General features: G+C 36.8%; 1 protein-coding gene, 1 long non-coding RNA gene, 1 other non-coding gene and 1 pseudogene across 3 annotated transcripts in view; 2 read left to right on the forward strand and 2 right to left on the reverse strand.

The window, feature by feature from the left end:
- The first annotated feature begins 478 nt into the window (after nt 1-478).
- Nucleotides 479-14,758, forward strand: PSMA6 (proteasome 20S subunit alpha 6). The gene is made up of 7 exons (XM_037503213.2): nt 479-669; nt 7,460-7,554; nt 7,990-8,071; nt 8,709-8,864; nt 11,027-11,205; nt 12,430-12,524; nt 14,532-14,758. The coding sequence occupies exons 1-7, from the start codon at nt 594-596 to the stop codon at nt 14,587-14,589; spliced, it is 741 nt and encodes a 246-aa protein (XP_037359110.1). The 5' UTR covers nt 479-593; the 3' UTR covers nt 14,590-14,758.
- LOC119239512 (U6 snRNA-associated Sm-like protein LSm6) lies at nt 2,578-3,104 on the reverse strand (annotated as a pseudogene).
- The window catches only part of LOC129144937 (uncharacterized), a 43,031-nt gene continuing 34,239 nt past the window's right edge, over nt 9,954-18,745 (reverse strand). The window contains exon 3 of the long non-coding RNA XR_008549782.1: nt 9,954-9,988. This is a non-coding gene — a long non-coding RNA (uncharacterized LOC129144937). The remainder of the gene's footprint in view (nt 9,989-18,745) is intronic.
- Nucleotides 13,363-13,546, forward strand: LOC119239646 (small nucleolar RNA SNORA23). Its single transcript, XR_005123924.1, has one exon. It is a non-coding gene; the product is annotated as a small nucleolar RNA SNORA23 (small nucleolar RNA).

The raw sequence follows: 18,745 nt of genomic DNA on the forward strand, positions 1-18,745 counted from the left end.
CAAAAATCTTGCCTGGCCAGGAGAAAACGCTGCGCTTCTAGTGGCTACCTGAACCCGCTCCTTTCTGTATCTAAAATTAACGGCTGCTCTACTGCAGATTAAATCCATTTCTTCCCGTCGCAGGAAGGAAAAGAGGATGGGTAAAGAGGTCAGGAAGCACGAGGCAATCGAAACACAGCTACACTGCCAAAACTAACGACTTGTTAAATATGCTGCCCATTTAGGTCACACTGATAGGCAAATCACTATTCCAAGCCTGCAGAAAGCTTTTCCGTTCTTGTTACAGTCTACTCATTCTCCGGATGAACGCTCCAAACCGCGACCACCGGCGCTTCACCCGGTACCTCCAAGCCGCGTTACCGCGGGATTCGCGCAAGCGCACACCAAAGACGTCAAGTCCCCGCGTCCCAGCCCCAATTAGGGGCGGGGCCCGAAGCTGGGCGCTCAAGCTGACGCTAGATTCGAGAATTAGGCGCGCTGGAGCGGATGAAGCCGAGCGGTGCCCCGGAAGCAGTCACTGCGGCTTCCGGGGGGCCTGTACGCCTGGTGTGGGAGCTACGGGATCCGGGTCTTGAAGTAGTGGGTCCGCCAACATGTCCCGCGGGTCCAGTGCTGGTTTTGACCGTCACATTACCATTTTTTCTCCCGAGGGTCGGCTCTACCAAGTAGGTGAGTGAACCGGGCCCGCCTATGGTGGTTTCGAATTGCTCTGTCATGGTGGGGCCTGGGGCAGGCAGACGCGGCCCGAGTTTGGTCCGCCGCTGAAGCATGGCAGGAGCTGGGACGGAAGGAAAGGGCGAGGGCGAATTGGGTCCCGTGGTCGCCCCACTCGAGGCAAAAAGCTGATGGCCTCGGGCTCTGCAGGGTCAGAGGCCGCACTTCCGAGACACTGTAAAGAGTTGAGAAAGGTACACCTGTAATTCCTGACTTGGGCTTCCAGAAGCTCCTTCATTTGTCTCATTTTGGCCAGAGTGGACCCAGTGTCTGTACTTCTCCAAAGGGTAATTGGTTCCTTAACCTCCCAACTAAACCGTTTCTAACCCCTTTTCCTTTGTTTGCTGCATGGGATTTTTTGTCCTGTGGTTAAATCCCACATAGGCGTTTAGAGAGTTCTCTGTGCTGGTCCTAGGGCATGCAAAGATGCCACACCCTCTCCTGTACTGAAGCTCATAGTTAAAGAGAGCGACAAGCACTTAAACGGATAAAAAGAATAAAATGCCAAATTGCAAGCCCCTAACAGACTTTAGAAAAACTGCTTGATGAGAGGCTGTCAATTCTAGACCTGCTCTTGAAACTAGTATTCCCTTTTAACTCACGTTTGTTTGAAAACTGTAGTTTTAAAGCTGATTCTGCATTGAAGACGGAATACTTAATGGTGTTTACTGAAGAACAGCTTTAATGGAAATAAACTCTTAATAGTTATCAGTTGCTCGGAATAACTGTATTTTTAGAAATAGAGGTAAAGATACCTTGTATTGAAAGCAGTCCACTGTAAGGCTTCATACTGTATGTATGTAACAAAAAACAATGTTCCGCAATTCAGTAGCCGTTTAGTTCATCTCTGAAAAAAATATGATCAGATCTAGAACAGATAACTATGCACAAGGAAGTTTCATTTTAAAGGGTTAATTCCTGGATTTTTTTGTATTAAATTGCTTTGAATGTCTGTTTCATGGTTTTTAATATGTGAACAAGAAAGGTCACACTTAAGTCTACACTTTGCTTTTGTATACTGTATAGTGAATTTTTTTTAAGATTTATTTTTATGCATATAAGAACTGGGTTGTAGGCCAGAGGTGTGGGGGCTGAGAGGATTCACCAGAGACAGAGTGGGGAGCAGAACAGGCAGACTGAAATACACTGCTGAGGGGAGCAGCAGGTGAGACAGGAGAGGTCTCCTGTGCCATGTGGGTTCTGCCACCAGAGAGGCCCTGTATAGTGAAATCTAGCCATTAAAAGCTTAGTCGTTAATGTTTCCCAGGTTTTGGTGAGTAGAAGGGCTGAAGCTCGTTTCTTTTTAACTTCATTTTAAAATATTTGGAATGGGTCATGTAGTTCAAAACAAATTTGGTGTCTAAACGATAACTTTACTGGCTGCCTTGTTGATTATAAGCACACTCCCTTGCTATTCAGAGCACTATTGCAAGAAAAAATGAAAGTGAAAGAGTTAGTATGAGCAAGGAGTGTAAGGAGTGTAGTAATAGAGAGATTGGGTTATGGGATTCAAGATCTCTGTTCCTCTTTATCAATCTGGGCAAGTGTTACTTTTTTTTTTTTTTTTTTTAGTTAATAAAATGTTTTATTTACAAGGGGATTGAGAAGAGGGAGAAAAGAGAGAGGCTAATTGGCCAGTAGGTCCAAACCCACATCTGAGCAGAGACCCTTGGTGCAAGCTGAATGCAGGAAAAAGCAAGAGCTTTTTTTTTTTTTTTTTCAATTATGTAGTTAAAAATAGACTTTTTAATTCTTTCTTTCTGCACACTGACACACAGGTAGATGAAAGTAACTGAAACAAAGATCACAAAAGAACCCAAAAAGGTCATAATGAAGTATGAAAAGTAATTATTTTCAGTGTGTTCACATTCTTCTCTTCTGTGAAATTATGTACACACTGTTTCCTCAAATAAAGGTATCCCTGTACTTATTCCTTTTTTTTTTTTTTAAGATTGATTTATTTATTTGTACAAGCACTGGGTACAGTTAGAAGCGTGGAAGGGTGAGAGAATTCACCAGAGCCAGAGGGGAGAGCAGAGCAGTCAGACTGACGAAATACACTGCTGAAGGGAGAAGCAGGCAGAAGGAGAGGTCTGCGTGCAATGTGGGACCCTCGCCCAGCGGCCGGGGATTGAACCGGCGGCGCTGCAGAGGCTGCGGGCAGCTTCACAACCCAGCGCTCAACCGCTGAGCCACCGGGGAGGCCTCCCTGTACTTATTCTTATTTGTCCATTTACATATTTTTCCCTTTGCTCCAAGGCTGTACTGATGTAGCTGTTCATACATGCCAGAACCTCTTGATGATCCACTCCAGAATTTAATTTTAGTACAACTGGTTGTCCAGTGATTTGCTTTGCGAAGTCACTGGGGGTTTGCTTCCCCAGACTCATTTTACCAGTCCTGATCAGAAATTTGGGAGGCAGGGAACTGAATTCTAATCCCAGCCCTACTCTTTAGTTACTAGCTGTGTGCCTTGGTTAACTCTTCCTTTCACTTCTTAAGGTCTCTGGTTCCTCAGTTTGTGGTAGAGCTCCAGAACCCTGACTGCAGGAGTCCCACAATCCTGGCCTCCACTCACACCCAAGTGTGATAACTTTTACCTTAGTTTCTATTTGCAGAGTTGGGCTAAACTGCCTTTTGGTGGTTTTAAAGTATGTAGAGTGCATAATGTAGTGTTAAGTGTGCAATACTAAATTTCAGTGGAATATTATTAGATGCCTGTTCAGTTGTTTGACTTTTTTTTTTTTTGACTGCTAGATTAGTTGTTCCATAGACATGGAATATTTTCCTTTTTATAGCTCCATCCATACTTGGTTCTCTAGTGAAATATATGTACATTAAAATATTGTAGATGCTATTATTAGTTTATAAACTCTAGATTTCGCCAAAGACAAAGCATGTAAGAATTACAGAGTGTAAGTTGTTGATTTTAACAATGGGAGTATAACAAAAATGAGGTAATGACAAGGGAAGGGAAGATTAATGAAAAGTATGCTCTTTGTTTTCTGTAGTTGGAACTCAAAAGATAAATGTAATGTAAATTTGATAAAACAAAAAATAGAGGTACATTAAAGATAACTATAATAACAAACTATTTACAGTATGGTCCCAGAGAGGAGGGGATTTTTGAGTATCATTTTATACCCTTTGATGACTATTAAAATTTTTTTCTTAAATTTTGTATTCAAGGGGTGTGGTAGGGGGGTGGGCTAGAGCGGTATACAGAGAGCACCTAGCTTTGAAATCTAATTTCCTGAATTCCCCCAGGTTATTAGTGGGGAATAAAGCCTTGATAGGATGAATTAAGCCTGGCTACTCAGCCTCCCATCCCCTTGCTGATCCTTTGCTGGATAGGTCTGGCAAAGAACAAAGGAGCAGTCACTTGGATTTGCCTGCTAGGTGGATATACTGCCCTGTTTTCCAAGAAGGAGCAAACTGATAAAGAACAAGACGGATTGGAACTTTCTTATCTAGAAGTGACATTGTGTCAGCCAAGATTCCTGGGTTTGAGTCCTTGCTGCACACTATGAGAACTTTTGTCATCTCATAGAGATAATTCCACCAACCTTTAAGGATTTAATGAGTTAATAAGGTAAAAGTACTTAGAACAGTGTCTGTCACATAATAATTGCTCATTAAATGTTCCTGTGAGGGATGTTGTCAGGAAGAAACAAATGGCTAATATAAATGGAGCTAGGAATTTCACAAATAAATGGACTATTTTGCCTATTTTATGTTTGCCTATTTTGCTGTTAAAAAAAAAATCTTGTTTTAAAGTAGTGTTTTTCAACCTATTATTCTCAGGCCCTCTATGAATCTGATTTGAAATACACTGGGTGTGTATACATAATTCCATGTTTAGATAAATATGTACATATTAAAACTACACCAAAAAGTAATGAGTTCAAATGCTGCTTTGTTTTCAAAATTCGTACTACCTCTGCCCCACACCAGTGCCAAGAATTCCTATGCTGCCTCCTGCTTAAGAGATTACCATTTTAAAGAGTAAATATTAAATATTAAGAGATACTATGAAATTGTATAGAATTCCTGTTTATGTAGCCTACGGGGTTGGGGAAAGACAGAACAAACAGCTTAAACAACAGTCTTTAAAAATTTTTTGAAATGAAATATAGTATTGAAATGAAATGGATATATCCTGCAGAATCTCCCTTGTTTCAATTACAGATTTGCTTGTTTTTTTAAATAACCAAATGTTATAGAGTATATCTCTTAGTACATTTTTCTACCCCATTAAAATGCTGGGTGGGAAAATCTAGGGTTACATTGCTATTATTGAAAGACCTGTACATGTTTGGCAATGCTGATAAGTCCATAAAGGTTGTATGTATCCACTGTTTCACCATCACACTGAGCTGCTAATACTGTGAGCCATTGTCTAGCATTGTGAGCTCTTTCCCTGAAAATTTAGCCACAGTACCTTTTCTATCTAGCCCTTTTTTTTTTTTTTTTTTTTATACAAATGAATCCCAGAACAGTTGGGAAAGGATTGGAAAATTGTAGGGAAGGAAGTAAAGTGTGTAAGGATTAGTGTGGAAAATAAGTCTCTATGTCCAAAACAACTGTTTATTAGCCATTTTGTTAGACTACACCATATGAAACTGCTGCTGTGACGCTAATCTTTAGCTATAAAAATGCTGATTCAGGGGGCCTCCCTGGTGGCCCAAGGGATTAAACACTGCTTTGTGAAGCAATCCGCAGCCTCTGCAGCACGAGTTCCAGAGTTCCATCCCCGGCCAGCCAGGGAGCAACCCACATAGCAAAGCAGACCTCTCCTGACTCGCCCGCTGCTCCCCTCAGCAGTGTATTTCAGTCAGTCTGCCTGTTCTGGTCCCTACTCTGCCTCTGGTGAATCCTCTCACCCCTTCCACATCTCTGACCTATACCCCAGCTCTTGTATGCATAAATAAATAAATCTTTAAAAAAATGCTGATTCATGTAGTTTAACCTAAAACATATTTACTGTGCATTTGTTACAGTTTAAGAAGTTGGAAGTTTGGGGTTGGGGAAAATTCATTATAATTTCTCCCATTTAACATTATCCTTATCCAGAAAAACAAAATCTTTAAAGATGGAAATGATGTGTTTACTGTTGCTGACATTTACATTTGACTTTAAAAAACAAATGTCTTTTAAATGCCACCCATAAACTATTTTTCTTAATTAACATTCATGCTCACCTTTGCTATAAACTGTAATATTACTTTTTACCCTACAAATGTTTTCTTTCAAAGATACTCTATTTAGATTGTCTCTCTCTAGCTTCTTTTCTTTGGCAGTTTCCACTTCTCTGGAAACTTACTACAAAGTATATTCTTTATGGTGATAGTTTTTTTTATTTATGCATATAAGAACTGGGGTGTAGGTCAGAGGTGCAGGGTTGGGGGGAAGGTGAGAGGATTCACCAGACAGTGTGGGGAGCAGAACGGGCAGATCATACTGAAATACACTGCTGAGGGGAGCAGTTGGAGAGACTGGAAAGGTCTGCTGTGCCATGTGGGCTAGCTCCCTGGCTGGGGATCAAACTTGTGCTGCAGTGGCTGCTGATAGCTTGATTAAATGCTGAGACTTAACCCCTTGTGCCACCAGGGAGCCCCCTAATTTTTCCACTCTTTAAGGATGATCTACTACCTTCAGGTGAAGTCAAATGGACATTCAAATCATTATTCTCTGTTTTCAAAAATACCTTTATTTTTGGTTTCAGGAATTTGAAACCAAATACTTTAATGAGCCTAACTGGTTCTTTGTATTTTTCCCATTTCTGGTCTGTTTGCCTTATGCTTTACTACAGCATTTTCATTCCAAACATTTTTGCCACATACCTGTAAGGTAATTTTGCCATGAAAGATAAAATAGTTGGTTGATAGTTTGGTTTATACATTTAGAAGTAGATCTTAAAATAGTGGATGATAGCAACTACATATATCAGCCTGATAAGAACCACTATGATAAAACCACTGGGGGGCAGGGTGAAAGTATTCAACCAGAAACAGTGGGGAACAGAACAGGCAAACTGACTGAAATACACTGCTGAAGAGAGCAGCGGCAAGCCAGGAGAGGTCTGCTGCGCCATGTGGGTAGCTCCCTAGCTAACTGGGAATCGAACTCATGCTACAGAGGCTGCAGTTCACTTCCCAGTGCTGTGTGTTAACCTCTTGTGCCACCAGGGGGGCCCTCAAGAATATTTTTCATTATATCACTGAACATGGTTTTAATAACTGCTAATATAAATAGGGTCGTTTCAGGGTTGGTCTCTTGAGAATGGATCATATTTTCCTGTTTTGGGTTTTGAACTTTCATTTTCTTTCTTTGTAGAGTAATTCTAGATTGTAACCTGGACACTTATGAATGTTAGGTTGTGAAGAATAATTTTCCAAAAGTTAACAGAAATAGTAAATCTTGAGAAAATTTAGAACAACTAAAGGTGGCTCAGGAAAATCAGATTTGATAGAAATAATGACCGCAAGACAAATATACTTTCAAAATTACAATATAATTAGTAGAAACTTGATACAATGAAAAAGCTAAACTTTATTGGAAATTTGTTACTTGAACCTGATGAAAATAATTACAGTAAAATTAAAATGGAAAGAAACAGAGTTGGTTTGGACTTCGGATAACTTGGACCATATTCCTTAGTTCACAATGGCTCTACCTTATTATTTTTAATGACTGCTTATTCCATTGCATGAATTTGATAGTGTAAAACTATTCTGTTTTGCAGAATATGCTTTTAAGGCTATTAACCAGGGTGGCCTTACATCAGTAGCTGTCAGAGGGAAAGACTGTGCAGTAATTGTCACACAGAAGAAAGTACCTGTAAGTAATAGCTTAATAGCCAGTTCTTATAGGATATAATGCAAGAATTTTTTGTGTGTTTGTACAAAGGTCTATTACAGCCTATACACATTAACAATCTTATTTTGACTCTGCTTTCCTATCAGTCATTCATTTCAAAAGACTTTATTAAATATAAGCATTTTAGCTGAGTAGGTCAAATTATCTTATTGAACATTGTAGTATGATTATAAGCTTGTTGGGATTTCTAGATCTTTTGTCTTCAGGGACCTTGAAATAAGCTTATGTGAGTTTAGGTCTAGCATATACTTAAAGAAAAAGTCTTCTTGCCCCCCTCTTTAGTATTTATTTTAACTATAAAATGTATTTACTATATAACTGATTGTTTTAGTACACAGTATTTTTTATAACTATAGAAATCTCTTTTGTATTATCTTGATTTACTTTGCTCATTAGGACAAATTACTGGATTCCAGCACAGTGACCCACTTATTCAAGATAACTGAAAACATTGGCTGTGTCATGACAGGAATGACAGGTAATCAGCTAGTTGTTTGCTTAGATTTCTTATTTTCTTTCAATTATATTTTGAGTTTTGAATGAATTTTTTTTTTTTTTTAGTTTTGAATTAATTTTAAAACTCTCTTTAGTGTCTGATTTTAAAGTAACATGAGTAGATTTGCAGTGTCCCAAGGATCACATGAGTATCTTTAGCGTGAACTTTTATGAAATCATAAATATAATAGAATTAGAACTTTATGCTAGTTAAGGAAACTAGATTGAGACTACATCTCAGAGAGATTTATATTATTCTAAGTATAGTTAATAGTTTAAAGGGTGTTAAGTCAGTGTGTATCAATTCTAGTAATAGTAGCATTGGTTAGATGTGAGAATACAAAATTATTTTGGATTTTTATTTTCTGAAATCAGGGATATTCAAGCCTACCCAAAAAAACCAGGGGAAAAAATAACAAAAAGGATGTATAGAGCCCCATATTTTAAAAAGTTTTCCTTTTTATCACACACTCGTTGCTCATTTGCTATTCGTTGGTGGGAGGGGAAAAAAAACATAGTGGACCATTTCTTTCCTTAAGATATATATATGGTGGGAAAATTGTCTTGACTTTGAGGTTCATTCTTTTCTTCTAAAGATGTAACTTTTTTTATGCTCAAAGCTGACAGCAGATCCCAGGTACAGAGGGCACGCTATGAGGCAGCAAATTGGAAATACAAGTATGGCTATGAGATTCCCGTGGACATGCTGTGTAAAAGAATTGCTGATATTTCTCAGGTCTACACACAGAATGCTGAAATGAGGCCTCTTGGCTGTTGTAAGTATGCTAAGAAGTATCCCAAATAATTGATAAATTATTACTATTTTTAGAGAATATATTAAGGCAGTTATTTCAGTAACACTTGGGTTCTGAAAGGTGGTTTGGAAGTTTATATAAAGTGAGGAAATCTAAATCAGAGATGAAGAATAGGTTTTATGATGGTATTTTAGGCATTATCTTTACACTTTAGAAGCTGTTAGACTTTTTATTAAATTATTTTTTTGTAAACTTTTTATGGGGGGAGAGAGAAGATTTGCTGGTTTTAGATTATATATATATATTAGCCTAAAAAATTCAGTAAAATAAATGTATTTTCTGACATTGTCGTTCATTTCTGAGATTTAACAGTCAGTGGAATGATTTCTCTTTAGCATCTGACCCGTTTAACCTCTCACTTAAAAATTACTTCTCCTTTGATTGCTCCAATGATACTCTCTTCTCAGTTTTCTTAGCTCATCCTTTTTTGCTGGCCCTCTGATGTTGCTCCGCAGGGCTCCCTTCTTGATCTTTCTTGCCCTCTTTCTTATATCTGGGTGACCTCCCCTACTGGCATGGCTTCATTTACTACCTGTATACCAATCCACCATCACGTTAGCATTAGTCCGGTCTCTTCTATGTCCCTCAGATGCTTCAAATTTGCAATCCTTGCTATTTTACTGCTTTCATCTTCAACTTCTCTTTTCCTCCCCCATCTGCCTTCCCCTTCCCTGGTCTTCCATTTAGTCCTTAAGCTTTACTTCCGAATGTTTCTTCCACCTTTTCTCTCGCTTTATCTTCTATTGCCTTTACCACCTAGCTTACCTGACTCCTCTCCTTTCTCATTACCCTAGTTTCATCTTCCATATTTATTGCATATCATTCTAAAATCAGATTGATTGTTCTTCCCTTCAGTCTATAAATTAAATTCCAAACTCCATAGTGTGATGTGTTAGGCTATTCCCAAGTAGCTTCTTTCTTGTACTGCTTTACTCCCTTGAAGCCCCTGTACTGCAAGAATCTTTTTGTCATCCCTGGTGTACATTGCTCTTTCATATCTTGATGCCTTTATGCATGTTCTTCTTTTTGCTTGATTGCCCTTCATGTCTTTATCACTTAGGAAACCCTGCTTATCTTGCAAGACCCTGAAATAAAGAAGCGTTTCTTGTTTTCTCCAAGCAGTAAATGGCTATCTCCTGTGTTGCTAATGTGCTTTGTACATATCAAGTATAAAATGTAAAGAAAATTACAGGGTGACAGAATATCCAAATAATGATATGACCTATCTGATCATTGTCATAGTGTTTATCAGTAAAATAAAGTTGCACATTCCTCATTGGTAGATTCTGTGTACCATCTATAAATGCAAATAAAACATTTGGTTAATACTGACTTATAGGATACTATAAAATAGGTTCAAATCTACAATATAGGAAAGCAGGAATTAAGGCATTGTTTAAATATTTGTTACCAGCTCTATTGAGTAAAAAGTTTGATAGTGGTGTTTAATTGCAAGTTAATATGATAACATAATTAGATCTAATAGTTACATAAACAGAATTCAAAACTTGGTAGACACAGACTTCTAAGGTTTTATATACCAACAGTAACAAAGATGGGCAGTGAAAAGGTAAGCGAGTACCCTGAGGTATATTTCACTTTGCACCAGCGTTCCCTAGTATACTCCATTGGCTTTTAGTTCCCTGGAATCTTAATAGGTAGTTCTTAAATTAAAAAAAAAAAGAAAAATATTCTTGGTCAAATAAATTTTAAGAATTGCAGACTTAAAATAGGTCAGCCAACAATAGAACATTTAATAACCTATTACATGTCATTTTCTCTAAAAGGAAATATATGAAGCATACTGTTCAAACAGGGTAACATCTTGAGGGATTAGTATTCAAAGAAATATGCCTTGGGCAATAGCAAGGATCTCAGAAAATTGTTTGTAAAATGTGATAATTTAAATTTAAAAATTTGTGACAAATCTTTCATGAAATACAAATCTGTTACCTAAAATATATTTGTGATGATTACCTGTTTATCAGTTTGTTTCCCCCCCCCCCCAAAATGAAACACATGCTAAAATTGATGGCCAAAGTAATGATTAACTATATGGCAACACTTAAAGGAAATTTCTTGCTTAAAGATATAATATATTCAAATAGAGTCTTTCTTTTTAGGTATGATTTTAATTGGCATAGATGAAGAACAAGGCCCTCAGGTGTACAAGTGTGATCCTGCAGGTTACTACTGTGGGTTTAAAGCCACTGCAGCAGGAGTTAAACAAACTGAGTCAACCAGCTTCCTTGAAAAAAAAGTGAAGAAGAAATTTGATTGGACATTTGAACAGACAGTGGAAGTAAGTTAGACAAAATGAGCTGACTTGGGGGGGAGAGGGACAATATAGAAAATCAAGAATCTTTGCAAAATTGACCAAAAAAAAAAAAAACCATTTCCTTTGGTTTATAATGAGAACCAAGTTTGCTAGTTTAATAGTAAAACTGGTATCATTCAGCTAAAATGGGAGAACAACAAGGACTGCTTTTATTCACTTAATTCCCTCTCTCATTTTGTAATGTCTCTGAAATGGGTTTCAGCAGAACACATAAAGTGGGAAAATAAAAATGGGAATCAAGACCAAGCCCAAAGACCAACCTACATGGTCATGATTCAAATTAGGCTTAAACTTCCTGGTAGCGGAAGTGAAAGGGTTAAGTTATTTTAATGTTGCGCTTCTGATCTTAAAGGAAAAACAACCTTACACCAAATTCTCAGGGAAGCAAATAGCTTCTTGTTAAAGAATATGTTCACATGATGACTTGGCAGAGAAATTATGTCTGGGATGCAAAAGTACAACTGGTTTATGCAAGGTTCTTAAAGGGATTATTCATAATGATTGGGAAGTTTTAAGTTGACAGAACAAGCTAAAATTCTTACACAGATATTTTTGTAACTTCAGATTAAAGAAGCTTCTTTTATACTGCCAAGAAATTAAGAAAAATTCTAGTAGGTTTTGGAAATGAGAGTCTGGGATAAAAGCATTCTAAATTCTAACAGCATTCTCCTGACAAATAACAAAGGGAAAATTACCATCCAGGTAATTTAAGTAACACTGGTTAGCAGTATTACTTATACTAACAGGAGATATAAAGCTAGCTCTCATCTGGGAGTGAATCATGTCCTGTGTAAATGTTCCTTATAGGTTTTTCTTTTTTAATTTCAGTTCATTGTTATCACATCAGGTGCACAACCACTGAAAACATTCTTAAATTGTTTTAGTTTAAGTTTCTTGAAGGAATCGGACTATCATTCATCTCTACCCTTCTGACATCTTACCCAAGTTGTGAGCATAGTGCTTAGCATATAGTGGTGTTCAGTCAAATAAGCTGTTGTGTAAATCATCCTATTGATGCCCCATTTAGCTTTTGGCTCAATTTGGTATCAATATTTTGTTAATTTAATATGCTGTAGTAATACCCTCTGAAAAATGGAGCAAAAAATGACTGACTGGTAGTTAACTTATGATTTGAATAATCTTGGATCTCTGAAAAATTCTATATTTTAATGTTGGTACTTTTTTCAGACTGCGATTACATGCCTGTCTACTGTTCTGTCAATTGATTTCAAACCTTCAGAAATAGAAGTTGGAGTAGTTACAGTTGAAAATCCTAAATTCAGGTGAGTTATATGTTGGCTGGGTACTTAAGTATTCCATGTGTTAAATTCCAGCCTACACATAAGGAGTATTGGATCCATTTGTCCTACAACTTGGGGAAAACTTTTTTTTTTTTTTTTTTTTTTTTTGGGTACCTATGATTACATTTTTTTTCCTTTAGTCCCTGAGAGATCAGTTTTAAAATATACTGGATGTCTCTTTAATACAAACACAACTGTTTTTCTTATTTCAGAATGATTTTATATCTCACTGCTAGGGATGATATAAATAATTTTCTGTGTGGTATGGAATAAAATAAGCAGAAGTGTTTTCTTTTAGTTTAAGATCAGTGGAAATAGTATTCTGGAAGTTGTCCCAGAATATGTAGTTTTTAAGTTTTCAGATGAAACTTTGGTTATTCAAGTGGAGCATGAAGAGCAATATGAAATGTACTGATACACATCAGATCCTATTTGGAGATCTTTGGAAACCCCAAATTTTGAATATAGCTAATTGAATTGCAGATGCTAGATGTTTCTCTGTTCTTACTCAGTAACTCCACAAAACAGCCTTACATGCTTAACACATAGGAGCTCACTTAATCCTTCCAGCAACCCTATGGTTTATTTACCAGGGACCTGGATGCTCTTGTGACTAGTGAAAGATACTTCAGTTAAATCCACAGATTCAAGGACTCCTGGAAGGCATTTTAACACTTATATGGAAAACTAAGTTTAACCAGACCTTGGAGAGTTTTGTTAGTATGCTTTTTTTCCCCAAGTTATTTTTGTTGCCTTCAGGTAAGTAATATGAACATGAGATTTTTAAAATCTTAGGATTTAAAAAAAGAAACAAATGGCTACTGTGATGTGTGCATAGTTTCCATCTGTGTCTGATAGCAGTGTCTGTCTGTGTTTTGCATTCAGATCTTGCTGTCCTCACAAATATCATGTGGCCAAAGAATAAGTTGGGATCATAGTACTGGTCTAGTGTTGTCCCTTTGGACAATGCCACCACTGGCCAGCCTCCAAATTCCCACACACAGGACTTTGGGAATAGAGATACTGTGTGTTGGGGAATTTGATGTAAAGTGTTTATAACTAACTCACTGTCATTTAAAAAAAAAAGTTTATTTTCTGTGATTTTTTTTTTTCTATAGGAAAAGGTTTTTGTTTTTTTAAGCAGAAAAGTTCTAGCAGGAGAAATGTACAAATCTCTAACGGTTCTGTAATTTGTTTTTGTTTTCTGTTCTGAGATCCTTCTGTAAAATATTAAATTTTTATTTCTATTAGTTAAATAGATAAGAAACCAAAGATCTCATGTCTTCAAAAAGTCCTTGTAAAGCATTCATAAATCCTGTGATAGTGGATATATGTAAACATATTGCATAAATACCAACAACTATCATTGCCCCAATTTGCATTTTTTTTTTTTAAATTTTTTTTTTAAAACAATATTTTCCTCCTCCCATCCCTTCAGGTTGAGTCCGCATAGAATTTCCTTCCCCAAGGCACCCGTGCACCGTCACCAATTTATAATGTCACTTTGACAAATTTCACTTAGGAAGATCAGCAGTAAGAGGTCACACTAAAGGTTGCCAAATAATTGATTTCTTTGGGGCCAACATCATTTAGAAAAAATTCATGTAATCAACATGCCTTCTCATGTTGATTAACACTGGGTAAAAGGGCATTTTGACATAGGAACTAATATAAAATACACTTTAGCTTTATATTATTTAAATATAATATATTTATTTTTTAATATATATTTTTCTTTTCAAAAGACCTACTTCTAGATCTGATGTCAAAAAAATAAACATTTTTACATTATGGATTAAGTCTGGAAATTCCTTCAAAATTATCTGAAGGGAAGAGAGACTTATGTAGATTTATGGAGGATTGGCTACCAATTGGTCATTGTTGAAGTTGAATAAAAGGGAATTCGTTATTTTGCTTGTGTTTGGGATTCTGCATAATAAAAAGTTTTCAAAATAAATAGTTGTGGGGTTTTTTCCCTTTGCCTTCTAGGATTCTTACAGAAGCAGAGATTGACGCTCACCTTGTTGCTCTAGCAGAGAGAGACTAAACATTGTAGTTAGCTTACCAAATTCATGACGCCACTTGCCTGTGTGTTTGGTAACAACAGATCAACATTATGGAGGCCCCTGAATTGAAAAAGGAACCTCTCCCATTCCTCCTGCTGCTGAAGTGGTTAGGACTCTGTATAAATAAAAACTGTGCTTTTGGAAAATAATCACATCGGTCTTTTTTTACCTCCAGTTTTAAGTGGTAAGCTTTTAGTACATGCAGACTATTAAATGTTCACATCTTCACATTGTAGCTTTTTTCACTTTGTTGAGATTCAAATTTCTTAGTTTTAAAGAATTTATTAATTACCAGAGATTTAAACTGTAGATATAGGACATAATTAATTAATAGCAATTCTGATTTCAAAACTTGCTCTGACTGTAAGTTGGCATGTGAGGCAAGGCCTTTGTATTTCCTCATTCACTCAAATGGGATATTCCTGAATCTGGACTCCCAAGTTCCATTAGAGGTATAGATTATAGTAAAAAAGATTAGTAGTTTTGACATGTACATTTGATCTATACTCAGTAAGACCCAATATTTCCTAAGAGTAGAAATTATAATTACCTTTGGAAAATAGAACTAGAAAAGTTACAAAATGTGTATTTTCTGTGTTGCCTTAAGATTAATTACTTAAAGCAAATTATAAGGAATTGATCTAGAGATGCCACCATAAGCATTGTTAAAGGGAAAAAAAGAACAAAGTATATATTTAGAATAATTTTTTAAATGTATAGAATTAAGTTTTTTAAATTTCCAGAATGATTTCCTGATGATCCGAACCACTAATTGTTATAGGTGATCCAAAGGTCGTAGAACATCTAAGGCTAATAACATTTTATGTCCTCATTTACGATGAGTGAGACTGTTGCTGTTGGCATTATTCATGCAGGTGAGTATAGCTGGGGTCTAATACCAATCCCTGGAGTCAGTTGTAAGCTACCAGGCTCACAAAAGGGGAGGCTGTGTGACCTGTGATCACTAGAAGCAGGAAAGTTCACCTACCACATCCTCTTCAGAGCTGAGTCATGAGTTGTAAAGTTTCCTAAAAGGGAAGCAGGGTTCTTCCAGTTCAGGGACTACTGCTCTGGGATTACCCATGTAAATCCATTAGACTCTCTAAAGGTGCTACCATCATTTTGAAAGTGGAGGCTTTGCAGAAGAGCCTACTCCCCTGAACAGACTGAACTTCTATACCCTTGGGCCCTTGACTAACTTCACCCTTCTGAAATCATAGAGACTAGCAAATAGCTCAGATTTTCTGTGCAGAGAAATAACCTCTTAGTGATAGAGAATGAAAATTCTCTAATTAATTATAGTGAAAAATCGGGCCTCCCCGGTGGTGCAGCGGTTGAGCGCTGGGTTGCGAAGCTGCCCGCAGTCTCTGCAGCGCCGGTTCAATCCCCAGCTGCTCCCCGGCCACTGGAGGAGGGTCCCACATGGTGCGCAGACCTCTCCTGCCACCCGCTGCTCCCCTCTGCCTGCTCTGATCCCCGCTCTGGCTCTGGTGAATTCTCTCACCCTCCCACGCTTCTGACTGTACCCAGTGCTTGTATAAATAAATAAATAAACAAACAAATAAATCTTACAAAAAAAAAAAAAGAGTATCCTTCCTTTAAAAAAAAATTATAGTGAAAAATCTAGATGAATTAAAGATTAAGTATAAAATAGTTTTTAAGTGATTAAAGTGCTGTTTTATACTAAGTATGTGAATATTAACTAGTTCTGTTTTTTTAAGTCTGTATAATGATAAGAAAAAAATCATAAATTTTTAAATGTCCAAAGGACATTTTGATAAAACCTGGTAAGAAATAAAATAGTTCAATAGTGATAATCAGATGGATATGTTAGAGCATTCATGAATGTGGAACAGGTTGGGTAGACATCTGGTTTCCCTCCTCTGGGTACCCATTTAGCTTTCTACCAGTTAGGTTATAAGTCAACAAACCAGGTACTCTGCTCCTTTGGTGGCCCACAAATCCAGGATTCAGATTTGTGCTGTAAATTATTACATTAAGGATCTTTAGGATCTCCCTTAAAGAGAAATGCTAAGGTGAATATGTTCTGGCTGTACTGTATTTCCAAATACAAGAAGAAAAAAATCTAGCAGCTAATATCACAATGGTGAATCAGCAGTAAACAGCCATTGGAATTGAGGATGATTCCTGAATGACTATTAAGCCATTTATTTTGTATTCCCCGAAAGTCCAGCTAATATTATAGGAGGTAAATTAAGAGTTATTGGAAAATAACTATATTAGAACTTGCTTGTGTTGTTCACCTGGGAATTAATAGGCAAATCACCTAATAAAATATTAACCTTTACTGAGGGAGATGATGTCTTACATATAATATACTTGAAAAAGTTTAAGTTTTCAGTTCAGGCCTCTAATCATTCCACAGTTTCAAAATTCAGAGAGCTCTTAAAAGTAACTTGGCTTCAAAGTTTGGACTGAATTGTGAAATCATTTATACTATTTATCTCACTTATCTCTCTAATCTCAGAAATGTTAAATATGTTTACAGGGTACCATGATAGACTCTAGCAGAAGAGTTCTATATTACCATACTGACTTTTTAAAATCCAAAATACTTTGCTTTCCAAAGTGAATCTGGCCCCCAGACTTTTTAGTAAAAGAATAAGAGACCTACACTTATTAGCAGGTATATAGATCTATAATATCCTAAAAATTCCCTACTTACAGGTGAAATAACCAGACAATTAAGTTAAAATCACACAAGTGTCAGTGATAGGGGTACTTATGACTGACCCAAGATGTGTCTTTGTCAGGACATGAAATCTATAATCGCTCAGTTAAATCCTTCCCCCTTATCCAACTTTAGTAAGGTAGCCAGATTAAAAAACAAATGCTATTCCTTTATAACAAGAATAGAGTCAGGGAGGAGAGAGTTACAGTCAGAGCAGCAACAGAAAAAATGAAATCTAAATGAAAATAGTGACCAGAAGAAAGCTAAAAAATAGACATTCTGCTCCTTAATGTACATACTAAGAAGTCAATTTTTTTTTTCTGAACTAATGTATTCAAATAATTCTATTCAAAATACTGTAAGAAAAGGCTTTTGAAACTTGGACTTTGCCAGAAACAGATCTTAGCATAAAAGAATTAATGTATGATAAAATTAGCACCACAAATTAACAGGGAAGGAAGTGAAGCAGGCAATGACTATATGTGGGGAAAAAATGTTCCTCTCACATCAAAATGAAATCCAGGTGGTTTCAGTATTATTTTAAAAATCTTAAAAAGTTTAGGTTAAAAAATGGATGGTGAGGTGCATTCTGAACAAAAACAATGGATATAATCAAGAAGGGAGAAAAGATGTATGTATAGATCCTTGATAAAAATTTTTAGTTTGTTAAAAACAGTCACCATAAAAGTTAAAAGAGTAGTAAAATACACTAATAGAAGAATGTTCTTACAGGTCATGAAGCTTTTCTAGTCAATAAATTTAAAAGACAGCATATTTCACATCAAATTAGTAAAATGTTTAAATCTACAAAGTAGAAAAATCTCATTCAACTGATGGAAGATTAACACTCAAAATTTCTGGGAGGCAATTTGGAGATATGCAAAAGAAAATATTTGTAAAGATTTATCTGGGGCGACCTCTCCTGCCGCCCACTGTTCCCCTCAGCAGTGTACTTCTGCCCTTCTGCCTGTTCTGCTCCCCGCTCTGGCTCTGGTGAATTCTCTCACCCTCCTGCGCTTCTGACTGTACCCAGTACTTGTGTAAATAAATAAATAAATAAATGATGGGATTGCCTGGCCTAGTGTTTAAAAAAAAAAAGAAAAATTAAAAAAAAAAAAAAGATTTATCTGGGGGGCCTCCCTGGTGGCACAGGGGTTAAAGTCTCAGAGCTATCAAGCTATTGCCAGTCATTACTGCATGAGTTTGATCCCCATGAGTTCGATCCCTGGCCAGGGATCCCATGGCACAGCAGACGTTATGCTCCCCACTCTAGTGAATTCTCTCACCCATCCCACCCCCCATACCTCTGGTCTACACCCTGGTTCTTATATGCATAAATAAATAAAAATAATAAGATTTATCTGGGGATAGAGATTAGAGAGATAGAACTTTCACAGTAATTTTATGTACAAATTACATTTGTTTCTAATATTGTAGACCATGCC

Source organism: Talpa occidentalis, unplaced genomic scaffold, assembly GCF_014898055.3.
Source record: "Talpa occidentalis isolate TD23 unplaced genomic scaffold, MPIMG_talOcc4v2.1 talOcc4.11, whole genome shotgun sequence".
NCBI classification, from domain to species: domain Eukaryota; kingdom Metazoa; phylum Chordata; class Mammalia; order Eulipotyphla; family Talpidae; genus Talpa; species Talpa occidentalis.

Excerpts from the sequence above, each read along its gene's own strand:
- PSMA6 (XM_037503213.2), top strand. The coding sequence starts at position 594 with ATGTCCCGCGGGTCCAGTGCTGGTTTTGACCGTCACATTACCATTTTT. Across the intron at positions 670-7,459 it reads GGGTCGGCTCTACCAAGTAG|AATATGCTTTTAAGGCTATT; the intron begins GTGAGTGAACCG and ends TCTGTTTTGCAG. Across the intron at positions 8,865-11,026 it reads AATGAGGCCTCTTGGCTGTT|GTATGATTTTAATTGGCATA; the intron begins GTAAGTATGCTA and ends CTTTCTTTTTAG.